General features: G+C 37.9%; 1 protein-coding gene across 1 annotated transcript; it reads right to left on the reverse strand.

Annotated features, from left to right (window-relative positions):
- Positions 1 to 141: 141 nt before the first annotated feature.
- On the reverse strand, positions 142 to 5298 carry LOC115748719 (bifunctional D-cysteine desulfhydrase/1-aminocyclopropane-1-carboxylate deaminase, mitochondrial). Its single transcript, XM_030685315.2, has 10 exons — positions 4973 to 5298; positions 4669 to 4734; positions 3906 to 4100; positions 3726 to 3836; positions 3273 to 3364; positions 2094 to 2186; positions 1905 to 1962; positions 1716 to 1829; positions 1123 to 1220; positions 142 to 431 (listed from the first exon to the last, which is right to left on the reverse strand). Exons 1-10 carry the CDS (start codon positions 5288 to 5290, stop codon positions 227 to 229), a joined length of 1350 nt encoding a protein of 449 aa, XP_030541175.2. The 5' UTR covers positions 5291 to 5298; the 3' UTR covers positions 142 to 226.
- Between the last annotated feature and the right edge of the window lie 9426 nt (positions 5299 to 14724).

Genomic DNA, 14724 nt, shown 5'->3' on the forward strand with positions numbered 1-14724 from the left:
GAAATAATCTCTATCATGCCACAACTGGATTAAGATAAAAATCATATCATTCGACCGAAATTTCCATAGGGAATGGATGACCACATTTCATCTTATCTCAAAGGACAACACATGCACCATACATTCGAAAATAACGTGTTAAACCAGAAGTTTCAATTGAAAAGAGAATAGTTGCCCACCAATCACCATGATATCTGCAGAATCTGCTTTATCCATTCCACTCCTTTTAGAACATCTTTCCAGTTCCCTCCTTCCGCGGAGCCGATTCATCAACATCCATTCGCTGCCAGTTGCCTACAGTTGAAGCTATCTGATCAACCTTGTCGAACAGCCCGAGGAGTCCACCTGTATGCACGAAGAGGACTCTCCTTCCTTCCCACTTTTTCGGGTTCTCGGTCATGTCTCTCATCATTTCGTAAGCAGCTTTCCCGCTATATCAGCAACCAGATCAAATATTAGTCCAGGTCCCAGTAATCCCCCATTTCTTTAAGTGAGACGACGGACAGCAGAAAATTCTACCAAGAACTAACATTAGCACCTAAATCAAATTCATGAACTTTTTAGATTTATTCCTTTTCATGATGGCTGCCTATTGTCATCTGCGACTCTCAAACAACCAACTGGAAAATAGGAAGTTAAGTTTGCACAGGTACCATCAAGATGACAATCATCCTGAAGGACGCATTACTGCTGTAGCTAAAATAATCTGAAATTACTCATACAAGGTAATTTATTTACTTTTCCTGAATGCCTGGTGCCCTGTCTTTTTCATATTTGGACGGTTTCTTTTGTATATTTCCGTGTGTTTGAGTCGATTCCTCGTGAACAAGTAATTTACATCTATTTGTCAGTGGGAAATGAGAATTCAGACTCACCATGGCAATAAACCTAAGTTGCACCATACCTCTCAAATATTTTCTCATCACTCAGAAAATATGTGGACATCTCTGAATCGAAAGCATGTTAATAGACTTCAATGCCGAAAACAATTTTTGGTCGAAACTTTTATGCTTAAAAGCAAAAAGCAAGGAAAAGAAAGGAGAAAGTATGTGCACATCTCACAAACTTGCAAAGATAATAATGAGTGTCGAAAAATAACAAAAGATCAGTGATTTTGCATACCTGTAAACTGGGTCTAGAACAACTCCAGTGGCTGTAGCAACTTCCTTAACAAACTTAAGTTCCTCTGCAGTGCTCATTGCATATCCCAAACCCTTGGCCTGCATAGAAACAATAATTTAAAGATATTCACGCTTCATCATCAGAAATTTTGACTTTTGTGCCATAATTGACAAACAAGTGTGCCTATATATCTGTAAATATCAGGATTCCCTGTGCAAGAGTTCTGTAGGAAAACATCTCTAAAGGAAAAGGCTGAATTAGTGTTTTACTACATTTTCACCAAGCATCTAACGAGCAGATTTTATAGCACAAGAATGAGTGAAAAGTCTCCAGTGCCTACTGAAAACCATACTTAACAACCAAACAGGAATTTTAACAAGGTCTATTAAAGCGGATCCAACCTGAATAAAATTCCTGAGAAAATTGCAGAATGGGCATCTTTGGTACCATTGCCATGCAGAAAATGCAACAAGAAAGATCAAACTTTGCGAAATCAATTTTTTGCTTATGACGAAGCACGTCCTTATAATTGTGACCATAGGGTGCCATCGTAGGTGCCAAAACGAAGACTCCAAGAGTAATGGAAAACTCACATTGTGAATGTCAACAATATCACGTGAGAGAACACCTGCTTGAATTCCATCGAGAAGGACTTGAACAAAGTCATAGAAGTAATCAGGGTCGTCACAGACAGAAAATGCATGGACCTGTTCAAGCATATCGATGCTTTCATGAATTTGCTTAATCCGTTAAACACGGCAACTAATGCAGGTCGTACATACTTTTGTCTTCATCGTGCTCAGCCAGGAACCCAATGAAAGACCAGCAATTGTGCCTCCGCTAGAAATAGATAGAAATAAAACATCACTCTAGCCTCTACGTCCAATTCAATAACTGCAGGAAAAAGTGAAGCCAGCTAATTGAAAAACTGTGCTAGCACTGAGAACAAAATGGAGGAAATGGAGCAGAACCTGCCACAAGCGACAACAATATCATCAAATTTTACTCTTCCACCCGCATTATGAACCTGCTGCTCAATTTCCCTTGTTGCTTCGATATATCCCCTAAAAGTCAGAATTCTTTCATGAAGAGTGGATATCATAGGCTTGAGAAGGATGTCATAGTTCTAAAAGTTGAAATCAACACGAATAAGAACTATATTTAATTGATTAAACACCAGTGAAAGATAAGCTAAGGAGCCACATCATAGCAATGAATGGAGACTATCAGTAGAGCAATACCAATCCACTAAATCAGAGGAGTTGAAATATTAAATTGTCTGCACGTACATAGAAAATAAAAAGAAAAGGTATGAAAAGTCAGATTATCCATTTAGAAAACCATATGGCTGCCAGAAAGGCTCCACTCAAGGACAGCTCAGACCACCCTGCCCATGTACATTCAGAAAAGCTCCACCCTCAAGATAAGGGATGTAACCCCACAAATTACTCTAAGTAGGAGATGGCATGATTCAAACTCAGATCTACCGCATCTAAAACAATTGGTGAACCACTTGGCCAACCGTTATGTATATTAGGCAATAACGAATCAAGTCAGTGGCAAACTCAATGGCAAACCAGATTCTTTCAAAACCTAGTCAATGGAACATTTTCCAAACTTTGAGTCACTCGACTGAACACATTTTGATGATGTAGCAAAAGATCAGCTAAAATGAACAGATCTCAGTAGCATTGGTATACGAAATTGCCAAAAAAAAAAAAAGAGTATGATCAGTTAAACTTTTTGCAATAGTACCTTGAATATGCAACTTACTAGCAACTACACAACATCTCATTGATTCTAGAACCTCTCTATTACCAGGCACCTCTCTAGTTATTAGGAACAACATTATGCAACATATCATCGATCAATTGAACTTTCTGCAATGAGATGAAAAGATAGGTACTGCAATCACGATATTGACTATGCACCATATTTTGAATGTTAGCGCTGAAGAAATATGAAAACTGACAAAGAAGTAAACCTGAGAAGTAAGCAAAACTGACTGAAGAAAATGTTGGAAGAAAGCAGTCAACTGAAATTGAAAATTGACTATGACGGACAATCTAGATGGTGAATAAATCCATTAAGAGCACAAGATGCATATAGGATGAAGAAGAAGCATACAACCACCAATAAACTATTCTCACCATGTCCCGAGGGAATTTGATCCGCCAACAGGAATAACATACGGCTTTCTTCCTTTCTTAAGCAGCTTTTCTTTTAGGAGTTCAGTCAGAGTCTGAAATCAAATTTAATGAGGCAAACGCAAATATCAAGCCATCTCTAAATATGTGAGAGCGTAGTACACTGTACGTTACGTTAATGGGTAGGTCAAGCTCAGATTTTATTAACTTGTTAGCATTAGATTCACGCCCTTTGACAATGCATTGTAGTTTCACTTGAATGTTAAAACATTAGGAAAATGCCCAAACATTTAATAATCTCCGCAGACATAAATATGAAAAGCAAATTAGCATGTTTTCCAAGCAATATTTTCTTTTCTTATGTGCCACTTTCCGGTTAACCAATTAAACCTTATCTATTTAAGGAAGAAATAGGAAATATTATAAGCAAGAAGACAACTAGAAGCAGGTACGAACCACACTCCCTAGTTTGGCATATTCCTCTTTTGAAATAAGTTGAACATGAGCTCCCACCAATCTTTCAACCAAGAGATTACCTGTAAGTCCAGGATCTTTGTCTACAAGAGCCTGCAAGAATACAATTGTTGTAGCAATTTTTCTCCTGACCGATGCCGGGTGCAGAAAAGGAAACCTGACCTTGGAGGTACGTAGGATAACATGACAATCGAGATTCAAATACTTTGCAGCAACAGCAGTTGCACGACAATGATTGCTTTGGATACCCCCAATTGTTATGATACAATCAGCACCTTGGGCCACAGCATCAGCAAGCAAGAATTCCAATTTCCGGACTTTGTTGCCACTCAATTGCATGCCCGAAAGGTCATCCCGCTGAACGATCACAAATTTTCTCTCAGTGTTAAAAGTCAAGAAAACAAGTGAAGAACAGAAGCCAAAACCTTAAATGGCCCATAGATGAAAAGACAGCCAAAATGTTCCTGTGCAACATTGCTGGTATAAGATAAGACGTCTAGGTCTAGATTATGTATCATGAAAACCTTCAAAATCGATAACAAAGGGAAAAGAAAGAGGAACAATAACAAAACCACGAAACAACAAACAAAGAGAAACCGTATAACTGCACCCAAAGAAACTTGTATCGTCCGAGTTTCAAATGTATTCCATCAAAGAGATAACGATATGCATAGACCCCAGATTTTATCCGAGCCAAAGCTTGAGCAAGATGATGTCAATTACATGCAATTCAGAACTAGAATAATTCACTTGGCAACAGACATGAAACGTTCAATACAGGGATTAAGTGTTTGTACAGATGTTCATCACATTGCATTTGCATATCGTGCCGTGCGAAACCCATTTTGACCAGATAAGTTGCAAAACCTCATGATTCATGAAGATCAAACTTAAATAGGAGGAAGTAGAAGGACCCGGGAATCACCTTTAACCAAACCTCGGTGCCTTTTGGTAAGTTGGGAAGGTTCCATCTGTGAATTGGAGTAGGTAACTGTAAAGAGAAAACGCTACACGACCTTACCGTCAAATCATCAATGATTGTGAAAGAAGATAAAAAAACAAGAAAAGGTAGCATCCTTTGGCCAGCATCAAGTAAAAGAGCTAACCTAAACTCGACATATCTTTAAGACAAGAAATCATGCACACGGCTATTCAGCAGCAAAAGCAAAGGTCAGAGTAAATGAAGATCATCAAAGCTCAGCGAAGGTAAAAACAGAGCAACAGCATACATGACCGAGAGAGAAGACGTGAGAAGGGATCGGACTGAGGTGAGAAGCCCAGGGAGGGGGCGAGTATGGCTTCTGCGCGAGGAAATTGAAGCTGGTGATCGCGCCATCGATGCCGTCGTTGCTCTCTTTGGACTCCATCGCGCTCAGGCCTGTGCTTGAATTGATGATCGTTCGAGCGCGAGCGAGAGTACTCCAGTGGCGTCGGAAGTTGCGGAGAAGGCGTTTGTGGAAATTCCAGTGAACAGTGGGAGGAGGATTGAGGTTGAGCGAGCTAGACTTGATGCTGCAAGCGGACAACGACAGCATTTCGTTTACCATGAACTCAACATATCCATCTGGCCATCATCTGCTCAAATTGATATACGAATCATGTCTGCCATAATAAAATAAAAATAATCACTGGAAAGTGGAAATAATGATTGTCGTAAGTTAATTTCACAAATTACTTATTATTTTAGGATAATCATATAAGCGATCCATGAACTTTGACTCAATATGCAGTATGATTCATAAACTTTTAATTTGTAGAATATGATATTTGAACTTTAGCCCAATATCCAATGTGGTCCTTGAACATTTAATTTGTTCATTATGATTCATAAACCTTGAAAATATGTTCAACTTATTTCTGAACTGTGTGAAAATGTTCAATGTTATTCTTCAATTGATTTAAAATCGGGGATAACGTTGAATAATTAAAAGGATTGTGGAGGAGTTCCGCCATTGCCCATTCCGTCGTTAGCGTGGATGTGTCGCTTCCAACAATGAATAAATCTCGTGTCAAGTACATTCAAAAGTAAAATGCGTTGGATATATTGAGTTATATTAATAATATTTCAAAGTAGTTCTGTCTCCGAAAAAAATTATGAATTAAATAATTCATGATTGCCGATATCAAAGACATATCAATTCTAAACTTTGGGAAAAAGACACAAATGATTCATGAACTTTAGTCCAATGTGGAAAAAATTGTCCAAGAAGTCCTAATTTATTATACAACGGCTAATTTAGTCATAAACCTTTTAGTTGTGCCAATTTATTCATAAATCTTTTGACAACTTATCAATTTTTGTGCCAATTTGTCATCAATCTTTTGATGATATGCTAATTTAGTCTTAACCCTTTTAACAATTTGCCAATTTCATTTTTCCGACCAATTTTGATTAGAAATTGCTGATATAGTGGTCTAGTCGGAGATCACATCGTACATCGAGCTAAAGTTTATGAACCATTTGTGCCATAGACGCTAACTTTTAGCCTAATGCTATCCAACACATAGTACACAAGAAACAAACACATCAATGATTGAAGTTCAAATTCATTTCACAGTTGTATAACAACTAATTTCTAATGTGATGGACAACAAAACGGTATCGTGACTTCTATGAATAATTTTTATAGTTCGGGGATAAATTGAATATGTACCGAAAGTTCAAGGATCATATTGAATAAATTGAAAATTTATGAAACGCATTGTACATTGGGCTACAATAAGTAGATCACATTCAACAAATTATAAGTTTATGTATCATATTGCAAATTGAACTAAAATTCAGGAATTATTTGTATCACTTTCATTTTAGTTGGCATTCCATAGTCATAGGCAGCGTTGATAAATGCACGGTAGGTCTTTTAATTTTTGCAAATTGTTCAATCCGGTCCATTATTATTATTATTATTATTATTATTATTATTATTATTCTGTTATCGAGTCTTAAAATCTATGTTTTTTTTTTTTTTTGAAGTTGGTTCTTCTATAAAATAATGAAAAAAATATTGTTGTGACCTGTCTGTAAATGTTGACGTGTAGGCTTATGTGGCATCTTATACGGTAAGTAAATAAAAGGACGAAAAAGGCAAACAAACGGGGAACGGAATAATAAGAACTGTATTCTCATGTATAGGATGTTCTAGGGGCGGTATGGGAAATGCATATTTGTACTATAAATTCACGTGATCAACGGGGTGGTTGGTAGATAGAGAGATTAAATCTCCACCGTTAGATGAGGTGAGATGTGCACTACTCGAGTATATAAAGTAATCGCCGTGGCTACAATCCGTATTCATCTTTGGCTAACGATTTCCATCTTCAATATAACCGACACTGGTATAGACACGTATTCTCTCTCAAACACAAAACTCTTCAGAATAGCCATCCAATTCTTGCAAGTCCGGCGACTTGGTAGAGAATCCGATGAAACTTTTTAGAATGTCCAAACAATTGACCTTCGGAAATACGAAAAAAAGCGAGAACTTACGACTAAGGTTTTGGAATAAAGCCCGACAATTTCAAGAACATGAAACACTTCAATATAAACTGGGAAATTGAAAATTTTCCAATACATGTGTCGGCTAATGTCGACCGCGGCACATTCTCAGTTAGCCCGATGACGATTCTTGAATCTAAATGCATGTGACATACTTTTAGATTCAAGTTGTTCATAATTTAGAGTAACGAGGAAGAACGAAGAAATAAAAGGCTTACCAGCGCAACTTCGCCCCGATTTTGGTCTTCCATCTCTCCAAGAGACGATCTTGCTACGTTTCTTTTTCACTCGTAGTATCTTCTTGGGAATTATGATGAAAAGATAAAACGAGTGAAAGCTTAGCCTAACCAAAGATTAAAAAGGGAATGTAAAGTCGTTAAGAGATTTGATCATAGTTCTTGAAAATAATGAATAAAAAAAAAACAGCCAAAGATAAAAAAGGAAATGTTCTTGAAATTAAAGAATCAAGAGCAAATAACAGCTATCTCTGAAAAAGGAAAGTAATTTGATAAAAAAAAAAGGGAAAAAGCCACCAAAAATCCTAAACTATGCCTTGTTGTAACACATTTATCCCAAACTTTTCTTTGTGACACAAAAAACCCTAAACTTATATGCATGTGACACATTTATCCAAAACTTGTGCTCGTGTGAGACATTTACCCCAAACTTTTTGTTGTGACACTAAAAACTCCAAACTAATATTCGGGTGACACATTTACCTCAAAGTTTTGAGGTAAATGTGTCACACGAATATAAGTTTAGGGTTTTTGGTGTCACAAAAAAAAGTTTAGGGTAAATGTGTCACAGTTGGCATAATTCAGGATTTTTGGTGGTTTTTTCCCTAAAAAAAAACATTAGAAACACGGATATATTCACGGGACGAGCCACCCGTTAAGTTTTCACCTGCCAATTGTTAGGAAGTTTGGACATGTTAGTGAATTGAAGGATGGAAGTGGATCTTGACTGCTTGTAAAAAGCAGTCAAATTTTAGATGGTCGGCCCCACCTGCTGTGCTTCAAGTGTCCCAATATTATTTTGGTTCATCGAATTGATTAATCCGTATCTTCAGATTACTTTTTAAGCGACCATGTAAAGAAAACTTATATCTATTGGTCGAACATTCTTTTCTTATTATACTTAATTGATGTTTGAAAAAAAGAAATATTCATGATTAAAAGTGCTCAAGGCATTCATTTAACAGGCATATGTAATTTTCGAAATCAGTTAAAGTTGTGGGCATCGATTGTGTGGGATCACTAAACAACATTCTTAAATTCAATTAGTAGTGTATTAATAAGATGCTAATGGCTATTACATGGGAAATTTTGAATGGTGAGTCCACTTAATAAATAGTCCAAAAGCCATCTATCCGCATCCGACAAAAACAATATGTAATGATTAAAAATGAATGTAAAGTTGGTTAAGAGATTTGATCATGGTTCTTGAAAATTACGAATCAAGAAGAAAAAACAGCTAAAGATAAAAAAAGGAAATGTTCTTGAAAATAAAGAATCGAGAAGAAATAACGGCTACCTTCGAAAAAGGAGAGTAATTTGATAAAAAAAAAAAACATTAGAAACTTGAATATATTGATGGGACAAGCCACGTCTGAGTTTTCTCCTGCCAACTGGACCGTCACAATTGCAAAGTTGGATTTTTATTAAGACAAAAAATAAAAACAATGAAAAGGAAATCTTGAAAAGAAATAAAAAAGAAAAATCTAAATTAATATTTGTCGAAGACAAGAAGTTCAAGCGATTTTCTCTTTCCTCCTTATATGATGTTGATCTGTTGGGTACACATTAACAAGGGGCGTTTTAATAATTTAGAAGAGGGAGAACGTATTAATTCACATTTGTGCTTCATAGGGTCGAATGGACAAAGTTGTCAAGGGACGTTCTCATGTACATACGGTTTCTTTTGCCGATGAAAGAAGCGGCGGGGACTAGCGTTCTCTCGCACAAGTGGCGAGATGTGTGGAAGCATGTGACATCTCGGGATTTCAATGTCTCGCCGGTTCTCAGCATTCGAGGTGCGCCAATGAACCCGGGCATTTTGGAAGTTCAATAGGGTCAAACATGTGTTGGAAGGGCACCGGGGCCGTCAACGGGAGGAGTTCCGGGGTTCGCGTCGTCCCGGACGAATCTTTCGGGCTTCGATTTGCTATTGCGAAGAAAGTGCAAATCCTCGAGGTAGATCTCACGCCCTACTGGCCTGGCCCTTTTATCGAACCAATTATACTTTCCCGCCTATAAATTCTTCCTTTCTGTCAACCAAGGGACCTTTTTTTTTTTTAAATATTTTCATGAATAAGTGTATATATTATAGACTCATGAAATTCACCCGTACTCGTTTCTCTTTATGCTAGTTCTTGAACAAATCCCAACTTTTTTTTCTAGATTTCTTTTTTTATAAAAGAAAATCTTTGGGAGAGAAGGGGAAATGTGAACTGCGAAGCAAAAGCATAATTTTTCCATAAATATTTCTTTAAATCGACGGTTGTGATTTGTACAAAATTAAAAAAAATTACACCAAAATTATTTGTCTTAAAGAGCAATTGAGTCCTACATATTTTTAAAAAATCCAATTAAATCCTAAATCTTGTGTCCGGCTCCATTGCTTGTTCATCCAACCTTTGCTTACTTAGCGAATTGGAAAGCCAAAGTGGCTTTTCCAAAATATCTCTTGATCACACGAGATTCCACCTTCTCAGAAAAAGGTATATATTTAAAAGAAAAAAAAAGGAAGAGAAGTCAAATTTGAAAAGAAAATAAAACAAAAAAGCCATAAATTACCATTTTTTTTTGGTTTCCATTTCTATTTGTTCGGCTTTGTGGTTTTTATTCTTTTAACCATCGCTTTTTCCATTATCGTTTTTCTTTTTCGCCTTTCTCCTGGTCTCCGGCAAGTCCGACACTGCCATGTCGGCAAAAGGGGATAAGAAGTCGTCTGAAGGAGGAAAAAAAAAAGTTAAGATGCATGCCAAACATTCAAGATTCATGACCCGTTGTCAAGTGATATGAGCTCGATCGCTTCTTGGGCTGAACGTTCTAAAATTGTTGGTGTAATATTCCATAAAATTTTTCGAAAGACAATCAATGATGTTAGCATAATAGAAAAAATTATTATTTCAGCCGGCGAGCTTGAGCCTCGCCTGTGGCCAGCCGTCATTTGATCAGAACTCACGATGGCCAGGCAAATCTTCTAGTGCAGTGTCTGAGTCATGGGCACTGAGACGAAGTCACCAACATTTGCAGAAAGAATTGATGAATGTCACTCTTACGATTCTAGAGGACCGAGATTGATTCATGAAGAATAGAGATTTGAGGAGTTTAGAGTGGACATCACGACTAATAGAAGTCAGGTGCTTCAGTTTTCTGTTAAATAGAAACATTAGAAAGAATAGAATCACAGTCTAGGAGGATTTAGTTAATTCTCACATTTCATACCGACATATCGGTTTCAGGTTTCAGCAATTTTCATTTTAACGACTCCCATCTCGGTCCATTGCCAACTCATATACTGGCGATCGTGCAATACGGCTCTTCCAAGAAAATTACTGTGTACTTCGCTCGAGGTATAAAAGTAATATTTTTTTTTTTTTGGGAGGGAGGAGAGTCGCAATGTCTGTTTACAATGTGTGAAATAGTGGCATCGGACCTTTGATGAGAGTTGTTAACATGAAAATTGCTGAAACATTGGACTGAATTGTCAATGTTATATGTGAGAACATACGAAAAACATCCTAATCTCTGATTATATTCTTGCTAATGTCTCTATAAGAGCGAAGCACCTAACTTCTATTATTCATGCCACCATGTCTATTTTAAACTCAGCTCCATAGGTCTTTCCTCTTGAAAATAAAATCTCCGTCCTCTAAAATCCTCTCCAGATCTCATCTATGTCTTTTATATCTCGCGTCTTGAGATTGGCGACGGACAATTTTGCGATCAATTTAAGTATACATAAATACTCGGCCTTCTGAACAAAATGAAGTATTATTTTTATACTAGTTAGATTGGATCAAAACACTAAATGAAAACTATTAATTGCAACTCATCCTAATCATAAAAGCGAGAGTCTTGATTCCACGCCATTTCATGCGAACCGTGGGATACTATTCTGACTATCATCACAATCAAGAACAAAAATAGTTAACGAATGAGAAAAGTGTCATCCTTAAACTTGGCTGAACTCGAGGACTTCAAAATATTTAGAATGAAAAATAAAAAATGCGAAATTTTCTCCACATGAAAACTGATGCGCGTACCCGACGCAATGCGACGACGGCAACATTCTTAATTAGGAGCTCCCCTCGACCCCATCCCGGATCGGGAAAGCATTACGATTGTTGTGATTATTTAAGTCGCGAGAGCATGTTTGTAGAGAGAATGGAAACTCGCGGTGGTGGTTGTTGGGTGGGTGATCGAGAGTTGCTCGGCCGGTCACTATTCGGTCTCAAAGTGTCGGGGTCTTTTTCACGGTCGTGTCCGTGTCCAGGATAATTAGAGGACCCATCTTCAGAAGAAAGAACAAATGAAAACGAAAGGTGGCGTGACATAAATCAAGATGTTTGGGACAGATGGATCTAATAGAGGAAAAGAGTGCTCTGCAATGTCATAAAACTTCGTTTTGGCAGGGTAATTGTTTCTTCTAGGGGTGTCAAAAAAGCTCGATCCGGCCCAAAAATTCATCTAATTTTTGGGACTTTTCTGGCCGGGCTTCGGTATTGTCCACGTAAGGCTCGGGCCAGGCCGGCTCCGGCTTTTTTGACACTAACTTTTTCTTTTTAATTTTTTTATATTCTTTCATTTGACGTGCTTGTCAAGTACTTTTAATTCCAAAAAAAAAGGGAAAAAAAAAATCCGACCCAGCCCGAAGAGTTGGGGCATATGTAATTTGGGTTTGGGCCGAGATTCGGCCCGTTGACACCCCTGGTTTCTTCCGTTTGTTTTCTTCTTAGTCCAATTTTTTGTTTGTTTATCGAGCTCTAATTATTTACGGACACGACACAGTCAAATTGAGGTCATTCTGCTTGACTCAAGCTTCAAATGTTTCAAGATGTTCGGGTTTTAGGACCGAGTGGGCCCCCGCCCACCCATGATGGCCTGACCCGACTCAGCCCATGAACTGAAAAATTGCAAGTGAGAGAGGGAAGCATTGCAAGGATGAAAAAGGGGCATATTGTATGGCTGTTAATTCAATCGAGCGCGTGATTACGCTTTCCAACCATTTAACAATCTCCGCACACGTAAATTTGCAAATTAGCATGTTTTCCAAAAAATAATGTTTTTCTTTTCGTACGTGCCGCTCTCCGATTAACCAATTAAACCTTATCTATTTAAGGGAAGAAATAGGAAACATCACGAGCGAGAACACAACTAGAAGCAGGTGCGAACCACACTCCCTAGTTTGGCATATTCCTCTTCTGAAGTAAGTTGAACACGAGCCTCCCCACCGATCTTTCAACCAAGAGAATACAATCGTTGTAGCAATTTTACTCCCGACAATGATTGCTTTGGATGCCACCAATTGTTGCGATACGATCAGCGCCTTGGGCCACAGCATCAGCAAAGCCAGAATTCCAATTTCCGGACTCTGTTGCCGCTCAATCGCATGCCCGAAAGGTCATCCCGCTGAATAATCGCGTGTTTTCTCAGTGTTAAAAACTCAAGAAAAAAGTGGAGAACAGAAGCCAAAAACCTCAAATGGCCTGTAGATGAAAAGACAGGCAAAATGTTCTTATGCACTTAGAAAAAACAGGCACTGTTGAGATTTACGCAAACATAAAAAAGTTGTTGCTTGATTATGAGTGATTGCGTTGAAACTGCCATCCTCAGTGTTCTGGGATTTGGCCGTTTGTACTTCCAAGAAAAAGATTTCCATCGGACCAGCTAGATTGGATCCTAAAACTAAAGGACCAAGGACTCAGCCTTCATTAATCACAAAACTGTGAGTTTTAATTCCCGACAAGTTTCCCATGAATCCCCGACAAAGCTATGGTCGGGAACTCGATCAGTATTCAAGGGTTCAATTGATCGGTTCCGATTCCTTTTCCATTATCACCTTAATTTGTTCGATGGATGCTGACGTGGTATTTTTCAAATTAATTGTGTCTCTTGCGTGACATTTTTATTATATTCTTCTTCAAATCTTAATTAATTATATTTAAAAAATTAAAAAAACTTAAATTTTATTTAAAAATAACAACACTGAAAAAAAAAAAAGAAAGGGAATGGCGTAGCTCCAACAGCGTGGCGGCGCCACCGCCTATTGCCAGAGGGCCAACCCTTGACAGGCGCGAGCGAGACCTCTACGGCCCAAGCAAGGGTCAGGCCCAGATCTAGGTTGAGTGTACCTAGGTCTAAGCGATGCTAGCCCTCACTTGGGGCCAACGACCATTGTCCGATTTGGGCGAGGCATCGCCGACTCTCGCCCATATTTGATTGACGTTGGTTCTTGCCTGGGACTGTGAGGGCTGGTCCTCGCTAGACTTGTCAACCCTCGCTCAGATCTGGGGTGAGGGTCGTGCACTCCCCCGCCTGCATGCCCTTGCCGAGGTATTTAGGCGACTCCAATAAGATGCACACATGAGCTCAAAGGTGGATTTGGACTCTTCTTATCCCTGCGTCCCCAACGCTTTCGTTTTTTATTTGCTCATTGGCGAAATATCTCTCAAAAATGAAAAAAAAAAAAGAGAGGGGTTAAAGTTGGTTTATTAAACCATATGAACGAAAAGGTGAACATGAACAACAAGATATAAAATAAAATAACATAAGGACATTAATCTAAACTAAAACTTAATCGACCTTTTTATGCAAAAAGTCTATCATGATCTTTTTGGAGAAATCTCCACTGCATAAACGACTCTCGATTTCAAACAAAAAAAAAGGTCCTCGATAAAATACACATTGCATGAAACAAGAACTCTTGATCATTGACATGATTCGTACATCTCTACTTCCGTTGTCAAACCATTTAACATGATATACTATCTATACGATCCTCATAAATATTTTAATTTAGTCTAATGTAATCCTTGTAGTGAAAAGATCGTAAAGCGATTCAATTCAAAACTTGCAAAATCAAAAATAAAGAAAACTAGGCATTGGTTTCTTTATGAGTTTCCTAATAGTAATTTGGGTCGGATGGCGAGAAAGTACTCCACCGATGAAGCACGACATCGTTGTTTTCTTCAAAAGGGATGGAATATGCCGCTATAATAAGACAGCAACATTAAGAGCTCTTGTCTTATAATTTCCGCAGTACGAATTTTATTTTTGGTCGGCACATTCTAGAGATCGAAAACGGGAAAAATTAAAAATAAAAGAAAAAAATTCCAAAGCAAAGGTGAACAGATGTACGCACTATGCATACAGTATCATAAGAGTTGGAGGGAAAAAAAAAGTCAAGTTAATGGAGAAGATTAAAATCAAAATCTAGTCAAACATAATACTGACAGAAAAGAGCGCTTGCGTTGACTTC

The sequence above is a fragment of the Rhodamnia argentea genome, chromosome 1, assembly GCF_020921035.1.
Source record: "Rhodamnia argentea isolate NSW1041297 chromosome 1, ASM2092103v1, whole genome shotgun sequence".
Lineage (NCBI taxonomy): Eukaryota > Viridiplantae > Streptophyta > Magnoliopsida > Myrtales > Myrtaceae > Rhodamnia > Rhodamnia argentea.